The 16,483-nt window shown below is 29.7% G+C and overlaps 1 protein-coding gene across 1 annotated transcript; it reads left to right on the forward strand.

The window, feature by feature from the left end:
• The first annotated feature begins 805 nt into the window (after positions 1 to 805).
• On the forward strand, positions 806 to 11,663 carry LOC111032701. The gene is made up of 5 exons (XM_022313139.1): positions 806 to 1,300; positions 3,654 to 3,969; positions 5,716 to 5,787; positions 10,732 to 10,821; positions 11,144 to 11,663. Exons 1-5 carry the CDS (start codon positions 891 to 893, stop codon positions 11,285 to 11,287), a joined length of 1,032 nt encoding a protein of 343 aa, XP_022168831.1. The 5' UTR covers positions 806 to 890; the 3' UTR covers positions 11,288 to 11,663.
• Positions 11,664 to 16,483: the final 4,820 nt, after the last annotated feature.

Consider the following 16,483-nt stretch of genomic DNA (forward strand, 5'->3'; position numbering starts at 1 on the left):
TGTGTTATGTGTAATATTATTTTATACATTACATTCGTCTTATTTTTATTATTATTTAATATTATTTTGTCACAATAAAAAATGTAATTTTTCAAGGGCACCCTCAGAGAGTTGCCAAAGGGACCATATATGTCCCAGTTATTTTTTTAGTGTATGAAATTTGTGTGTAATTGATTATATTGTATTGCATAATATGATGTGTTAGGGAATAACGTAACTAAGTTAAAGGTTACTGCAATAAAACTACATTTAAAGTAATTTGTAAGTAGGTCATTAAGTTACTTTTTTTGTAGTAAAATTACTAAAATAATCGTTATTTTATTTCTTTTAATAGATCTAAAAAACAATTAATAATAATATATACGTAAATTATCATATAAGTATGCATTTTTGACAGTACCTAGCTTAAAATTAAATTTAAAAAATAAAGAATGAAATCTATTAAGCAATTATTGTTTTTAAATACAAATTTTATATAGTTCCATATTTTTAGTCCTGCTTTACAGCTTATATCAAACACCATTGAAATGTTTGAATAAATAAACATGAAAAGTAACTTTAATTCTAGTTTATTGTAAGTTAGGTACTTTTTAACTCAGAATTAATGTAACTCGAGTACCTGTATAAAATAGTAGATATTGAGAATACCTTATTTACAATTTTTAAAGTTATAATTCGTAATGTAATTACGATTAATTATCAACAAAAAAGTAGCTTTCACTACACTGACATACCATCACCGGCGTTACACGATGCACATAATTTATAACAATAATAATAATAATAATGTACCTATTATCGCAGTTCGAGACGGAAATTTTCACGTGAGCAACAGCGGCCTGGCACTGTGGGCCGCCCAGCTGGCGCTGCAGACTTGGGCATTCGTCCGGATGTGCTTCTACCTGGGCCACACGCTCATGCAACGGAAGTCGCTCAACTGCTCCCGGGACAACTACTGCAGCGTGTTCGGAATGTTGCTGTCTCACACGGTCATCAGCCCGATCGTCGTGTCTCTGGTGCTGGTCCGGTTGCCCCGGTCCGTCGATGTGCTGAACATGACCGCCCGGCTGCTGCTCCGGTCCAGGTACCCACATCGCCGGCTGTCGCCCAACGCGTACGTGGTCGTCCTGTTCTCTGCCGTCATCGTCTTCAAGCTGGTCACTACCGTCATGAGCATACCGCTACAGTACCCCGACCTCTATTACCCGTACTTCACCGCTTACATGGTGCCAATCGTGTTCATTAACCTGGTCAGCATCCTGTGCGTGGTCGCCCAACAGTCGTACGAGGACATCAACAGGTCAGGTCGGGTCGTTTGCCCCTCGGGGTACCGGCAGGTAGATTGGCCGACCTTGGATTAGGGTTTGCGGTATTTAAATCGGCTACCAATCGGTATTCTGGTATTACAATATCGGTAATGGTATGGAACGGTATACCGTAATACCAGTACATACCAGAAAAACATGTAGAAGCACATACTAGAAAATCATAATATTAGGAGGCTGGTACCGAATTGATTTCCGAGCCCCAACCTCACATGCCGAATTGGTTCCCGTTTGAAAAAGGTTTTTTATTAAAGCAAACCTAATTGGTTCTTGTTAAGAAAAGGTATTTTATTAAGTTGAGCCGAATTGGTTCCCGTTTAATTACGCACATTTTTCTTCTCAATTTTACAGGCTTAGGATTATCGACTTTAAAGTAGGCTTGGATAAAAATGTGGGGTTATGTGTTAAAAAATAAAAACAATGTATAATATTTAAAATCGTTGATTTAGCAGTCACCCAGTCATCACTTAGGTATACAAAATTAAAAAAATCGAAATCATTGATTTTGCAAATTTGAAGCAAATACTTTTTTCAAATCGTGTATGTTGCTCATTAACGTATCCAGTCATACAGTTTTCCAAATATTGGTTATTTCTTTTCTGTTTGCTGGTAAGTTTCCTTGTTTTATTTCTTCGAAATTGAATAGAACGCCAATAGAACAATTTATTGCCATTTTATTGTTTATACCTTTGAGTATAGGTACATTTATATTTTATACTATCTAATTTATAGTTGGTACAAATTATACACATATTATTTAGTAATGCAAAACAATGCTTAAAAATTAAATTTCAACTATTTTACTCGAACACAAACGTTAACCAATTCGGCTCAACTTCATAAAATACCCTTTTCAGACAAGAACCAATTCGGCCAAATGGAACCGATTCCGTTACTCCAGACTGAAATACTGAAAAGTCCTGATAGGGTTGATTGTATTGAAATCGGATACTCTATTAGAACCAGTATATCGAAAAAACCGTCAACAACGTTAACCTTCATATAGTATAGAGTTTTACTTCGGTATTAAAAGGTACGTCGGTACTATTAGGGTACACCATTCAAGTGATATTTAAGCTACAACCCGATCGTATACCTATATAAAACGATAAAGAATCGATATTAGTACGAAAATCTGTTGAAAATAATGCAATAAAAACAAATATTTTAAAGTAGGTAGAAGTTTTTTAAATTTTTAAATTATATTTTTGGTCTTCATAAAAAAAATATTTTTTACTTTGGTTGATTAAGTTGATTTCTATAATAATAAATGTATGACAAATAATTACGATTTCAATATTATAAAATAAAATACATTTAAACATATCCGAGCCGGCTATATTATTATATTATACGTATTACAATTTTATGCATTTAATATTATTGCAGAAGTACAAATTATTTTAGTCTGTTTTTAAAATGAAGATAAATGTGTAAGATAATTACAAGAGAGCCAAGTGCTCCTTAAAAATGTTGGCCTAGACTAGAGTTACATTGTGTATTAATCTCCGATATACTATATGATTTATGGAAAATAATAAACCATCTAAAAATAAATTTATTCTTATATTAATATAAACGAAAATCCATAATATATAAAAATTTAAAATTAAGCTAATCGAGAAAATTGAAAAAAGAAATATTACATATATTATTTTCTAACGGCAAAGGTCTGGCAAATACATTAAATGTAAATAAATAAGTTAATGACAAAAAGACAACAAATTAGGGCGCAAAGTTAACAAAATATTAAATCAACTCAACTCGTTAATGTCCAACCATAGGCTGATTACTACGATGATTAGTGACGGTTCATATTTGGGATGTACCGTGGAGTTAGTTTGTCGTTGAATGATGTCAGCTAGCCGTTTACTTTCTCGAGCTTCGTTTTATTCGATGAATGGAGTCGTGCAACTGTCACCGACTTAATAATATTATATAGTCTAGCCCGCGGTGATGTGCACGTTAGGTTAGGTGGAGTCACGCATGGGCTATAAATGAAAACGTGGATGACGGTATAATAAAAAAAATTGAAAAACAATAGATACTCTACTATAAACCAATTATTAGTTTTGCGCCGAGCGATTTGAAGAATTTATTCTGGACCAGTCGTCGACATCACTGACAGAAGCCTAATAATTATACTTAGTGACCCGTAATAATTGAAGTACACACATGGCGTACGTTCTAATTACGGTGGCCCAGATTGAGAGAAAACCCGATGCTAAATCAATATTAAGCGCGTGTATTTTAAACACTATACTTAAAGTTGCAGTCTACACTATCAGATATTTTATGCATTTTGGTCGAAGTATTTATATTTTGCAGGGAGTTAGAAGAACTGTGTGAAGTAAGTTCAAAAACCGAACGAGCGGTGAGGTTAAACGCGCTAATGAACGACCACTGGTTTGTGGAGGACTACATGGAGACCATGTCAGACACATTTGGACCCGAATTGATATTCACAATAATGGACATTTACGTGCAGTTGTTGCTGTTCATGTACGTAATGATATGGGATACGGTTGTCCGTCGCGTGTTCAAGGACAGCGCGTATCCGTATATCAGTGGCATCATCGAGTCGAGCATTATCATTGGAAAATTTGTTTACCTGTGCTATAGGTGTGACTCTTCCGTCAAAGAGGTAATTTTAGAGAAATTTCAATTTTTCAAACGAGTATGATCGTATTGTTTGTTCATTTATTAATGATCAATGTAAGCCCTATTTGAATTTCTGTGGTATCAACACTGAGGAGTGAACCCAAAATAATATTACTTCCACCTCAGTTGCATTTGCAACGTTTATTATATTAAAATAAATTATGATTTAAATACATTGACAATAAAGACATATAAGATACATGATGTCATAAATACTTAGATGATAGCTATTCGAAGTAAAAAGTACTTAATACTAAAACTAAATGTAGAATATTTAAAAATTTAAGAACAATCGAAACATAAAAAAGAAAAACATTTTGTACTTTATTATTTCTTAACATCAGTTTAACATTAAACTTAAAGTTTTCATGGTTAGAATTAAAAAAGTCCATTGATGTGGATGTTTTATTAGCTAAGAGTAAAGCACGTTGCAAAAAAGATTCTGCACCATAATTCTTATGACAGTGGAGAATAAAGATGTTAATCGATCAATAGTTCTGAAAAAATAAGGGGAACTCTGATTCCTATTAAAGCCAGTAAATGTTGACAATCTATGTGACCATATATTTTAATAGACCACAAATAAATAAAATATCAGAACGTTGTCTTCTTAGTATTAGTGAATTCTAACCAATTGATAACTTCTAGGTAAATTCTGGATAATATAATAGTTTATTTATGACGGCTACAATTCCCTTTAAAAATGTTTATTGTAATGGCTCGATTAATTTTAAATACGTAGATCAGGTTTGAGACCAAATTATGGATTTAAAATCCATGGTTAAACAACGCTCATCATATTTTGTTGTGTTGTGATGCTTTTACACTGTCAAAGAATACTGTTGTAGGTACATCACAAAATTAAACATTATAATATTGTGTAACTTGCCTGATTCTCTACTAAAATAAAAGAATATATAAGGTACCGGCTATTATAATAATATATTATAAATAGAAAGCATCGTGCTGGTTTGAATAGCTGTAGAACTCCGAATACGCTTTCCCCGGGGTCAACTGGATGGATTTGGGAATTGTTTTGCCCTTTTTTCCTCGGGTTGGATATTATTCTATACAGGATTACCGAAAGTTGTTTTTGTTATCCTGCTTAATATTTAATTCTGCATAAAACAAGATACTGTACAGGTCGATGGTTTGTTATTTCAATGTACCTATCCCTCTTCGAAAGAATACTGCAACGTAACGATACACGGAAAAAAAGATACCTTTATTCGTATAGATTATGGGAATTTGTTTTCAGTTTTAAATAATATTTTAGTCATGCAAATATATTGCAATATGTATTACGATTAAATTAGGGTTTAGAAAAATAATACTAGAATAAATGTATACCAAAATCGGTCTCCGATCAGAACTTACAGGACATTGAACACGGAAAGCCTGTATAATACATGAATTTCACGAATTGTATATGAATTGTACGATACAGTGAAACGTCCTTTTACAGATACTAACGCTGGGTAGAAAACACCTCCAAATTGCTGAAATTTATTTTGATTTACAATATAATCTTAATCCCCTGAATAGTTTTGACACCTCCGAATAGCTGATAACATTTCAGCGACCGAGCAAGATTGTTCTTTAGAGAACGTTTTTCTGTATAAGATATGAGTGTATAAGTATTTTGAATACCTACTACACAAACATTAATAAATAATAAATAATAGATAATAATACATTATGACGTGTGTACTGTTGAAATTGATTTCAGGGCAAAAAGATAATTTTTCACCTGAAACACTTGTCCTCGAACGTGTCGAATGATTTGAATTCACAAACCATTGTTAGTATATACAACCAAATTATTATTATTATTATTATTATTATTATTATTATTATTATTATTATTGTGTACGATAATAAAATAACCGAAATAATATAACTAATGGTTGTATCAGCACTCGGTAGTTGTGGTAAATATTTTATGAATTCATACCCGACGACATGTGATTGTTATTTTTTAGCATGTAAAATGTACATAGGTTATGTTATTATGATGCAATAATATAATGACCAATAAGTTACAATAATAATGCAGTCGAAGACTTACGGACTACGATGTTCATCGTGTTTGCACAACATTATGCGGTTTGGGCTGTATAATTTTATTATAATACATAGTGTCAACAATGATGACTGTCCTTTAAAAAAAGGTTCTAATTATTTGAATGTAGTTCGTTTATTTTCGCTTCATTCACGGCTTACAACACAATATTATTGTAAGGTTTTTTAAGTAACGTAAAGTACGTATTACTTTTATTCGAACGTATATTTTTTTACGAAATCCCTGTGAGCTTACAAATCTTCTTCTCTCCAGATAGATAATTAACTCTTGGTTTCATAATATAATTTTACGATACTCAATTTTTAATCTATATTCTTCATATTTTTTTTTAATTTAAATATATTTTTGGGCTGGATACACGTTTTTTGTTTTTCCGACTGATTTGTCGTAAGGTTTTGTTTTCATGGTTACTTATCAACAAAACATATTTATGATTCATATAGGTTTTCATTGTATGTAGAATAAAAATATCTAATAGGTACATAGCGAGTTTTTTAAAAATATTATGTCATATTTTGTTATTGTTAATCGTTCACAATTTTTTATTATATGATGTGGCAGTTTAATTTTTTTCACAGTACGCGTTTTATGAAAATACATTAATTCTTTAAATTACTATTATTTTTTTTTTTCTGTTAAATACTAAAATGGTTTCTTTAGTTATTTTTATCCTTCATTTATTATCTTTATTTAATTTTTATTCAAAAGTAAAATATTTAGCCTAAGTAAATTTGATTTTATCTTTTATAGTTTATGAAACCCTTCATTATAAATCTTTATTTCCAACTTTAACTTTATTTATTATTTAAACCGGTCGTTTTTAGTTTCATAATTATACCTCCATTTTTATTATCAATTAAAATGTTATCCTTGAAAAACTTTGGCTTTCCTTTTCCATGATTAAATAAATAGCCTTTATTTTCATATTATAATATATTTACTGATTTTGTTTTCTTTAATATTCTCAAAATATTTATTAACTCATGTCTTTCACACTCTCGAAATACACATTTAGCTATTCATAAGACTTGACATGGTGATGTACTTATAATTCTATTAATCCAAGAATCTAATTTAAAATTAATGTCTACAATTCTTATATAACTACATTAAAATTAACCTAATTGAGCTTATAGTAAAAAATTAACTCTGTTAAGCGATTTGGTAGACGTAACTCGTCATTTAGTAGATCACTGTAATGAATGTGTTAAATTTGAATTCAATGATGAATCGTTTTACACAATGCAAAATGTTTCAATGGGGATACGGTTGTCAGTCTATGTACCTGCAAAATGATTCGTGATGTTAACGGAAATCAAGTTATGTATATGTGTGTATCAATGTAATGAACGAATTATTTCGTAAACATTTTAAATTAAAACATTCATAAAAATAAATTTTGTTTTAAGAAAATTTTTTTTAAAATTCTTGTTTCAAATATTTTATATGCAAAATGACTTTGAATTACATTTTTAAACAACGTACCTATACAAATTAAAAATTGATAAATTTTCAATGATAAAATAATTTGATGAATTTTTTCAAAATTTGAAATTCAATTAATTTAATAATATAAAAAAAATTATGACAATGTATTTTTGATAATTTTATTTGAGAACTCGGGAAGAACGTAAGTATGACATTATCATGATCTCTATCTTACAAAAAAATTGTATTATACCTACTAAGTTGAATAAAAACTAAAAATGTCCAATGTATACATACATATATATACATATATATATATAGCTTATAAAAATCCATAATTGTATCATGTCTATAAAATGTAAGTATACAAATATGGTGAAAACGTCTAGTTCATCTATGGATATTTGTTTTTGAATTACAACAATAAAACAAAAACGATTTTGGTCTAACTGGTTTTTGTAAATATTATTGATTATTTTGTAAAGTACTGTGTGATTTTTATTTTTGAACTCTCAATGTACATTTCTATTGCAATTTTGTACCGGAAACCTCTCTTAAAGTTGAAGAGGGATCATTTTTTCGATTATGTCATTGTAAGACCAATACTTTCTTGGCTCCACTCAAAATTTAATCTCAACAGCAATGTCGTCATATAATTCAACTGCTTTATTTTATTACATTTAATAGTATATTCTAGGTGAACTGAATGGTATCTGTGCAGTTTACTAAGCTTAGGCTTTTTAATAACAACTATAGTGGTCGGTTTGGATGAAACGGTGGTTAGAACGAATCGCATCTTTGGAGTTGATTAAAGGAATTGAAAGGATTTGGAAAAAGCTTCTAACATTTCCTTAATTTGTCGAAGTTATTAATGGGGGTATTCTCTTAAATATATAAATTTATAAATTTATATTTTAATTTTATGTAGCTTGACAGTAGCGGATTACGGTATTAGTACACTTGTAGAATCTGATTTAAATAAGCTCAACTGCTATTTACTGATATAAATAACAATTATATTTTACTTGCTTGCCTTAATATTAATAAAATATATTGAAAGCTCTTTAAGGAAGCTATTTCGATTCCATAGAAGTAAAACTTTTGAAGGTCATGGACGCGCACAAAAACTTCATAGAGCACGCGAGTCATTCCAGAGACTTTTATGACATGATCGGTGGCAACAATTATAAAATTAACAATCGAAAACAGGACGAAAGTTGATGCTACTGGCTGGTATATTATGTATATACGAGGGTCTTGCGACTAATGTTAGTCGTCCTGTTAATAATGGCCATCATTAAAAAATACACGTTTAAGTTTTCATCTTAAAATTATATTTCCTAAATATTATGTTAATTATGACGTATTGTTTAATTTTAATCGGGTTTTATGTTTATATTTATGGTTTGCCTCGAAATTTGTACTATAATTTATTGTCTTCGTTATGCCACAATTTACCAAATATACGTCTTATAGTATTATCGGTTGTCACCCGTCAATGATGGTTATGATCTTGGTGTTTATGATCGTGAGTTTTTCACGTTGTTTGAATACTAATCGTAATAATCAACAATAATTATAATTTTAAAGTATACTACTATTATTATAATTATAATTATTTTTTTAAATATTTGATTAAAAGCTTCAATTACAATGGTTATTAGCTTAATGTTATTTACAAACTAAAAGTATTTATACAATATTAGGAAAGAGAAAAAAATAAATGGTATATACGAGAGTATTATAATTTATCATCTAAACCGATTAGTTTAAAGAAATTAAATATATTGGCGATGATGGATTGATTGAGGGCTTCTTCGAGTGATGTAGCATTTTTGAGGAGGTGACGTGCAGATGCGAATTTTGGGCAGTTGATGATTATGTGTTCGATTGTAAAAAAGGGTGTTGCATGAGTCGTACACTGGTGGTCTAGGTTCCTTAGTTATTACTACTATTATTGTATATTATCCACTATTCGAAGTTGTCTATCTTGGATAGAACATTGTTGTAATTAAAACAATTTAATATTATATCAAGTTATTTACAATACCACTGTTACTTTAAAACGATTGTTTTTTTCATTTTAAAGACATTACCTACAACCGAAAATAAAATATTAACAAAACGTGTTTACAATTTTACCGATAACGCATCAGTTAACATGTCATGTACAGGCACTTTATGACGGCAAACAAAATACCATGTCGATATCTAATAAATATTTGTTGATTTGAAATTGTTTACGTCTTCAGATAGTATTATACTATTGGAAATATTATGTTTTAAAAATAAATTATATTAGCTTGATGGGTTTCATAAGATATTCAACTGTATTTCATAGTTGGTTTTGGATGATATTTTCTTTACGCACGATTAATGATTATACATTTATACCAATATTGTAATAATACAATTTAACTGCATTAATTGGCCAAGGTCAATATTAAAACTATTACCTACACTATATGGCAGGATTTGCCAATATTTTACAACAAGTTAGCTACTTTAAATATTTTAAATAGGTATCTGGTGGTAGGCTACTCGATAATGTAGATAAGTATATAATTTATATTATTTCATGCTTTCATGCATCATAACAATAAACGGTGTTCTCATCTAATAATATATTATTTTTTTATTATTTCTCCATCGGAAAATTGTATGTTTTTCATCGCTCATAAATAATTATTTTTGTATATAATGTGTGAAACTATATATGATTACGCACATGATCAACCGCTATTGGGTTAATTAATCTTTAATACGATGATCTACCAATATTCATCTAAAGATCGACTAGTCCACCTCTGCTATATAGTATAACAGTCTGCTACAGTATTTTACTAGTGATAGTCTTCAATTTTATTGAACTCGCGACCCGTTTAATTAATTATTTATTTTTTGCTACTGTTTAAAAAAAATCTGATTAATAAATTGATATACCGTTAGTTTTTATATGAGTGAAAATGGTCATATTTTTAATTAATTTACCATTATTATAATTATGTTAATTTCATAATATTATGCTTAGTACAAATGAACGGGATATATTTTTAGAACATTGTATGCATAGTAATATTATTGTGTGTATATATTTTTTAATTATTAAAATTTGAAAGTATAACGCATGGAATTTGGCTGAAGGTCACTTATTCATTCGATGCTCCCTTCGCACAACATAATATACATTAAATTGGCGTTGATATTTGAACCGTTATTGTTTGTTTATTACAGTTAAGGTTATTTACGCTTCGCGTTAACAGTCGTGCAGTACAAGTTACGGCTTCCGGATTTTTCGACATAAATCTATCACTTTTGTTTGCGGTAAGACGTTTGTATTTTAAATAAATTGTAATTAGTTGACAATTAATGCTATTGGTTTCCCTGGGAATTGTACTCAAAGCGATTTGATTAAATCTGTGATGTCACATTGAGTAATATAGGTAATACTGCTGTGACCTATACAATAATCACCCATAATATTCTTATATTATTATAAATTACGTCGTTTATATATTTTATAATACGGTCATATGGAATGATGGTTTTTTTTTTTTTTTTGGAAAATGAAACGAAATGGGTATTTTTATTTCTATCAACCTTTAAAATCACAATAACTATTCATCATCGTTTATTGTTTTTGCAGACTGCTGGCGTTGTGTTGATATACTTTTTGGTGTTGGTACAATTTCAAATGGAGGGCTACAAACAGATTTTAGGATCAAATTCTAGTGATGCGGTTGTAGCAGTGGTGTGTCATTCATGGCCTTGTCTTGAGAGGGATGACTGAGATGAATAATTGTTGTATTAATTTAAAATCACAACCATATCCATATCATACTAATTAACATCTTAGAAATATTGTTAGTTCGTTTTCAGTTTAAATTAAAGATATTTACAGCGCTTGCATTGGAAAAAATTAGAATGAGTTGCAAAAGTGTAAAAAAAAAATGTGTTTATCTGAATATTTTAATGTCTTATTGATTGAGATAAAATGTATTAAAAGGGGTATGTAAAAATAAAATTTAAAAAAGTAGGTTGACTCCGTCCTGGCATCCCTCTACTTATCCCCACATTCAAGCACTAGGTATATACTTAGTATATTGTATAATATTTACATATGTAACGTATGAAAAAATTAGGTACTATCTAAAATTGCTTTTTATCTCTGAAAATTGATTGTTAAGTACAATTTAAAACTAAAATGTAGTTGAATGAAAAACGTATCAAATGTATTAATATTCTGTTTCTATAATATGATTATTAAATAATATATAATAATTTTCAAATATACCCAATGTATATTCTGGTTCCGAAGCATTATAGGCTATAGCATTATATAATTTCATTGATTGTTGTTTTTGTTTTCTACAAACAAATCAAATAGTATTGGTTGTCATGTAAAAAAATAGAAGAAGAATATTATTTTGTTTCATACATAGTATGATTATTTTTGCAATTAGATTTCTTTTGTTATTTGTTTAATTATAGGTACAATATTATTTGTAAATTAAAAACTCACAGTGTTCCAATACATGGTGTAGTAATGTCTGTCATCTAGACAAAATCTACATTAATTATTGTATTCAGTTAATCTGTAGAAATCGCGGTCGTAGTGCACCATACCGGTTGACAAATCGGTCACGATTACACTATTCACCGTGTATATTGATACAACGCAAATCCCGCATCCGCTAAAATGTTCTCTTCTAGACTTTTAAGGGAAATTAATTACCGGACGACTATCGCGACTGCAGGCTTATTGGGACGGGAAAAACGTCGTAAATCCGGACGACGTGTCGCATTCCGCGCGTTAGTATAAAAATCACACTGAGTATATCCGATATAGGGTGAATTCGACTGTTTGACTGTCGAATTCCCGGCCCCATGCATATAGCATATATTATATAAATTGCGTTCGATTGAATTATTATTAGAATTTCGTGCTCGGTATGTATTCGAAATGAAAAGGTGGATGGGAAACCGAAAATTCGATAATAATAAATTGAAAATTTCGTGATAAAGATTTTACCTTGTACGTATTATACATAGTATTATTATTTATTATGTACACTGGGTGATTCACCAAGCGTGCTTGACCCAATTTTTCTTTCTACAATGAATGCGTATTGAAATTGTGATTTTCAGAATATTTTAAAGTACCTATACGTCTTATTAAAATGTGTAATTTTAAATTTTTAAATTTTTTTTATATAATTTAGAGACGCGTGTCTTGTGGCGATACAAACGTTTTATTTTTAAAAAAGAATCACCCTTTTAGAGGACGATTAATCAGATGACTTTTGAAAATGTTGATTAATCTAAATCGAAATTCGAATGAGTAGTTTTTGAGTTATTTAACTTTGAGACTTGAGTACTATAAAGATAATAAGTCGATGATAATGCGTTTGGATGGTATAGGAACTATGACGATTTGAAAACTTGAGTAATTAATATTAGTCCGTCAACATTTTATAATTTGTAAAAGCGTCTGAGCTCTGAGGATAATAAATAATAGATTCAATATTATATCTGTCTTTATTTCTGTGTAACTATATTTAAAACGATTATATTATCCTTAGTATATACGCCATGTTAATAACTCAGAAACTAATCTTTCGAATTTAGACTTGGATACATCGACATTTTCAAAAACATTATCTGTCAAATCGGTTGCAATAAAAACGGTTTGCTCCTGTTAAAAAAAAGTTTACATAACTACCAGATATTTCTTAAATGGTGTAACAAATCTAAGTATTTGAAAATTCCAAGAATTTGAATTCGAAAAAATTCATTTTAAAGAAAAATAAATATGGGATTGAGCTTGCTATTGGCAAATCACGCTCTGTAACTATGGTTACATAATATAGCTAGATATATCTGAAACGGATATAGGTACACTCACGATACACGTATAATCATATTAACATAATACACTGGAGACTGTGTGCGTAGGTATAATATAATGTAGATACGCGATTAATTTTGTTTTTAAAATAAAAATATGTCGTATAAACAATTCTGAGGGGAAATGAAACTGTGTAGGTATATATTTTCGTCGACTACCTCTACCTATCACGTACATCCCGAAGCGCAGTTTTTCGGCCCGTCGCAAATAATAATAATATATAATTTGTGCGTAAAACACGTTTCGGGACGAGTTTCGATCATTTCGTTATTGTTAGAAGTCGTAAAACACGTACCGGTGCGAACGCGATCGCTATTGCTGACCGAACGAACATTTATTATATTATATTATATACGCGAAAATATTGTAGAGGACTCGGCGGGTGACGTTTTACACTTTTACGAGCGTACAATATTTCGGGGTTCGTTTGTATGTATGTGTGTGTGTGTGTGTGTGTGTGTGTGTGTGTGTGTGTGTGTGTGTAGGCACACGAATTTGCAGTTTCGACACTTTACCCGATCCATATATTGTTATTATTATTATATCTGAACACGTCTCGTTTTCACGAAATCGTTGGCGTTCATATTTTCAACAATTAAATCCGTAAAAACCGTCGATATAAAAATCCACCGTGTCACCGTGTCGATTATACAGAGTGATTCACCAAACAATTTTTTTTCTTTAATAATGCAGTTTGGATTTTTGAAATTTTGAAATTTACGGACTTAAAGATCATATTTTCAAAGTCTTGAAAATGTTTGTAATACTTAATAGGAATGTCCTGTGTCTATATATACTTTTTCTTTTAAAAAAAGAATCCCCTTCCCTGTTAAAATGTGTATTGTTCAGTGGATAATTTTTCTGAAGAGTTTTATGTATCGGAATTAAAATTCGTATTAGTAGTTTTTGAGTTTAAAGGATAAAAAGTCCATGGTAATAGAAATACAAGATATGCGGGTTATGGTAATTCTAAAACTGTAGTTATTAGTATTGATCTATCGACAATAATAATTTGTAAAAATGTACAAGTATAATAAATACTAGTTGTACTATTAAGTCTATTTTATATATTTTTTAAAAACCATTTTAAAGAACATAATTAGGTATCCTAGGTAAAAACATTTTAATAACCAAGAAACTACTCGTTTGAACTTAAAATAAGGTGTACGAACATTTTCAATTTTGAAAAAAAAAAGTTAGTATTACCACTTCTTATGTAGTACAAACAACTAACAAGACAAAAATTTGAAAAAAGTTGTCTTTGAATATATTTAAAAACTCAAAAAAAAAAAACCAGAATTTAAATTAATGTATTATTAAAGAAAAAAATAGAGTTGAACATATGCTTATGGTGAATCAACTTGTATAATTATTTATATTCTTAAAACGTTTGCACCATGCACCCTGCTACACTGGTAACCAATAATTGATGTTCACCACAGATATTGCAGTTGGTATATATATGTTGTATACGATATTTTAACTTAAAAGTATAAAGATTTGTAGCTTTGAAATTGAAAAAAAACAAACCATGAGAGTTATTTAGAGGCGTATAACACGACGAAGTTGGCATTAAGTAGATGCCATAAAAAATATGATTTATTTTTTAAAAACTCAAAACGGTGCATTTATTAAATGCACTTGATTGTTTTTTTTTTAAATTTTAAACACGTATTGAACCAAAAAATATTTTTCATTAAATTTAATAATGTTAAATATTTAAAATGACAAATAACATTAAATTACCTTTGCAGGTACAATTTTCAAGTCTCCTACGTACAAAAATGCTTTTAATCTGAACGAATAATTATTCTTGTTTATTTTCTTTGGCCATTCATGATCTCGATTATACATCATATACGCCGTAGGATCTGTTCGAAAAAATACGATTCATTATATTCGATTAGTTTAAAACCTTGCTAAATACTGTTTTAAGTTAAGATCTTAAAATAAAAAAATTAAAAAACCGGATTTTAATGCTAAATGCCCATACATTTTTCTAAAAAAGATAAAATTACCTTAAAATTGAGAATTGGGAAAAAATTCAAAATAATGACTTCTTATTCTGGTTTAAAAATACAGGAAACGTCGTATGTGACGGATTGACGTTATACAATGAGCATCGCGTAGCTATGAAAATAATGCGATATGCATGGAAAAGTATTGCTTAATTATTATGTTAACATTATATTCAGGGTTGACTATTAGAATCATAAGTACCTACAAGATACTTTGGAATTCATTTTTACTCCAGTTTTGATAGCCGTAAAAATTACTTACAGGAAATGCGACTCTTAAATGTATAGTACGAGTTATAATAATTATGCATAATAACGTGTGACGTGTGTGCTGTGTATTATAACATTAACGCTTTAACACATTGTTAATGAGTGGTATTAAGTACCCAGTCGATTAGGTACTCCGTGGTTCTCCAATGATTATGTCGTTTACTATTATTTACAACAATTATTATACCAGTCGTCGTGGTCGAACGTAATATAACCGATTAACGACGTTTTTATGAGCTCTCTGGGTCTACCGCTCAGTATGTTGTTAACATAATAATTATATTACAATATTGTACATTTGAACGGGGGCCTATACAATTGTAATAGATACGTAATAGTAATTGGCGATTTTTGAAAGTGAATCGATTTAAATATATAAATAAAAATAATCGATTAAATAAAAATCGTATCTGTTGGACACAGTCAACTTTGTTATGATAATACTATTAGTATTATCAATATTTATTTACTCACAATAAAATATAAACGCTAACACAGGGTGTCTGGTTTATATAATATATAGTGTCAAATTTGAAAACACAATAAGATACATGCATTTTTTTAAAAATTATTTTTTTTTTCTAATATTATAACTTAGTAACATCTCCACGGTTTAAATGTGGAAAATAACACCTAAGGAGACGTTGAAGCCGCTTTCGACGGCTTGCTCACAAACACCCGACTACATAACATCATTAACGGCTCAATCGACCTCTTCCTTTGATTCCATTGGAATCGTTCAGAGTTTGATTATCTACGCACACTTTGACTTCAGAAATCCCCACAAAAA

The sequence above is a fragment of the Myzus persicae genome, unplaced genomic scaffold, assembly GCF_001856785.1.
Source record: "Myzus persicae strain clone G006 unplaced genomic scaffold, MPER_G0061.0, whole genome shotgun sequence".
Classification (NCBI taxonomy): domain Eukaryota; kingdom Metazoa; phylum Arthropoda; class Insecta; order Hemiptera; family Aphididae; genus Myzus; species Myzus persicae.

Coding starts and splice junctions, on each gene's coding strand:
- LOC111032701 (XM_022313139.1), top strand. CDS start 891: ATGTGCTTCTACCTGGGCCACACGCTCATGCAACGGAAGTCGCTCAAC. Junction 1,301..3,653: donor TCGTACGAGGACATCAACAG/GTCAGGTCGGGT, acceptor TATATTTTGCAG/GGAGTTAGAAGAACTGTGTG. Junction 3,970..5,715: donor GTGACTCTTCCGTCAAAGAG/GTAATTTTAGAG, acceptor AATTGATTTCAG/GGCAAAAAGATAATTTTTCA.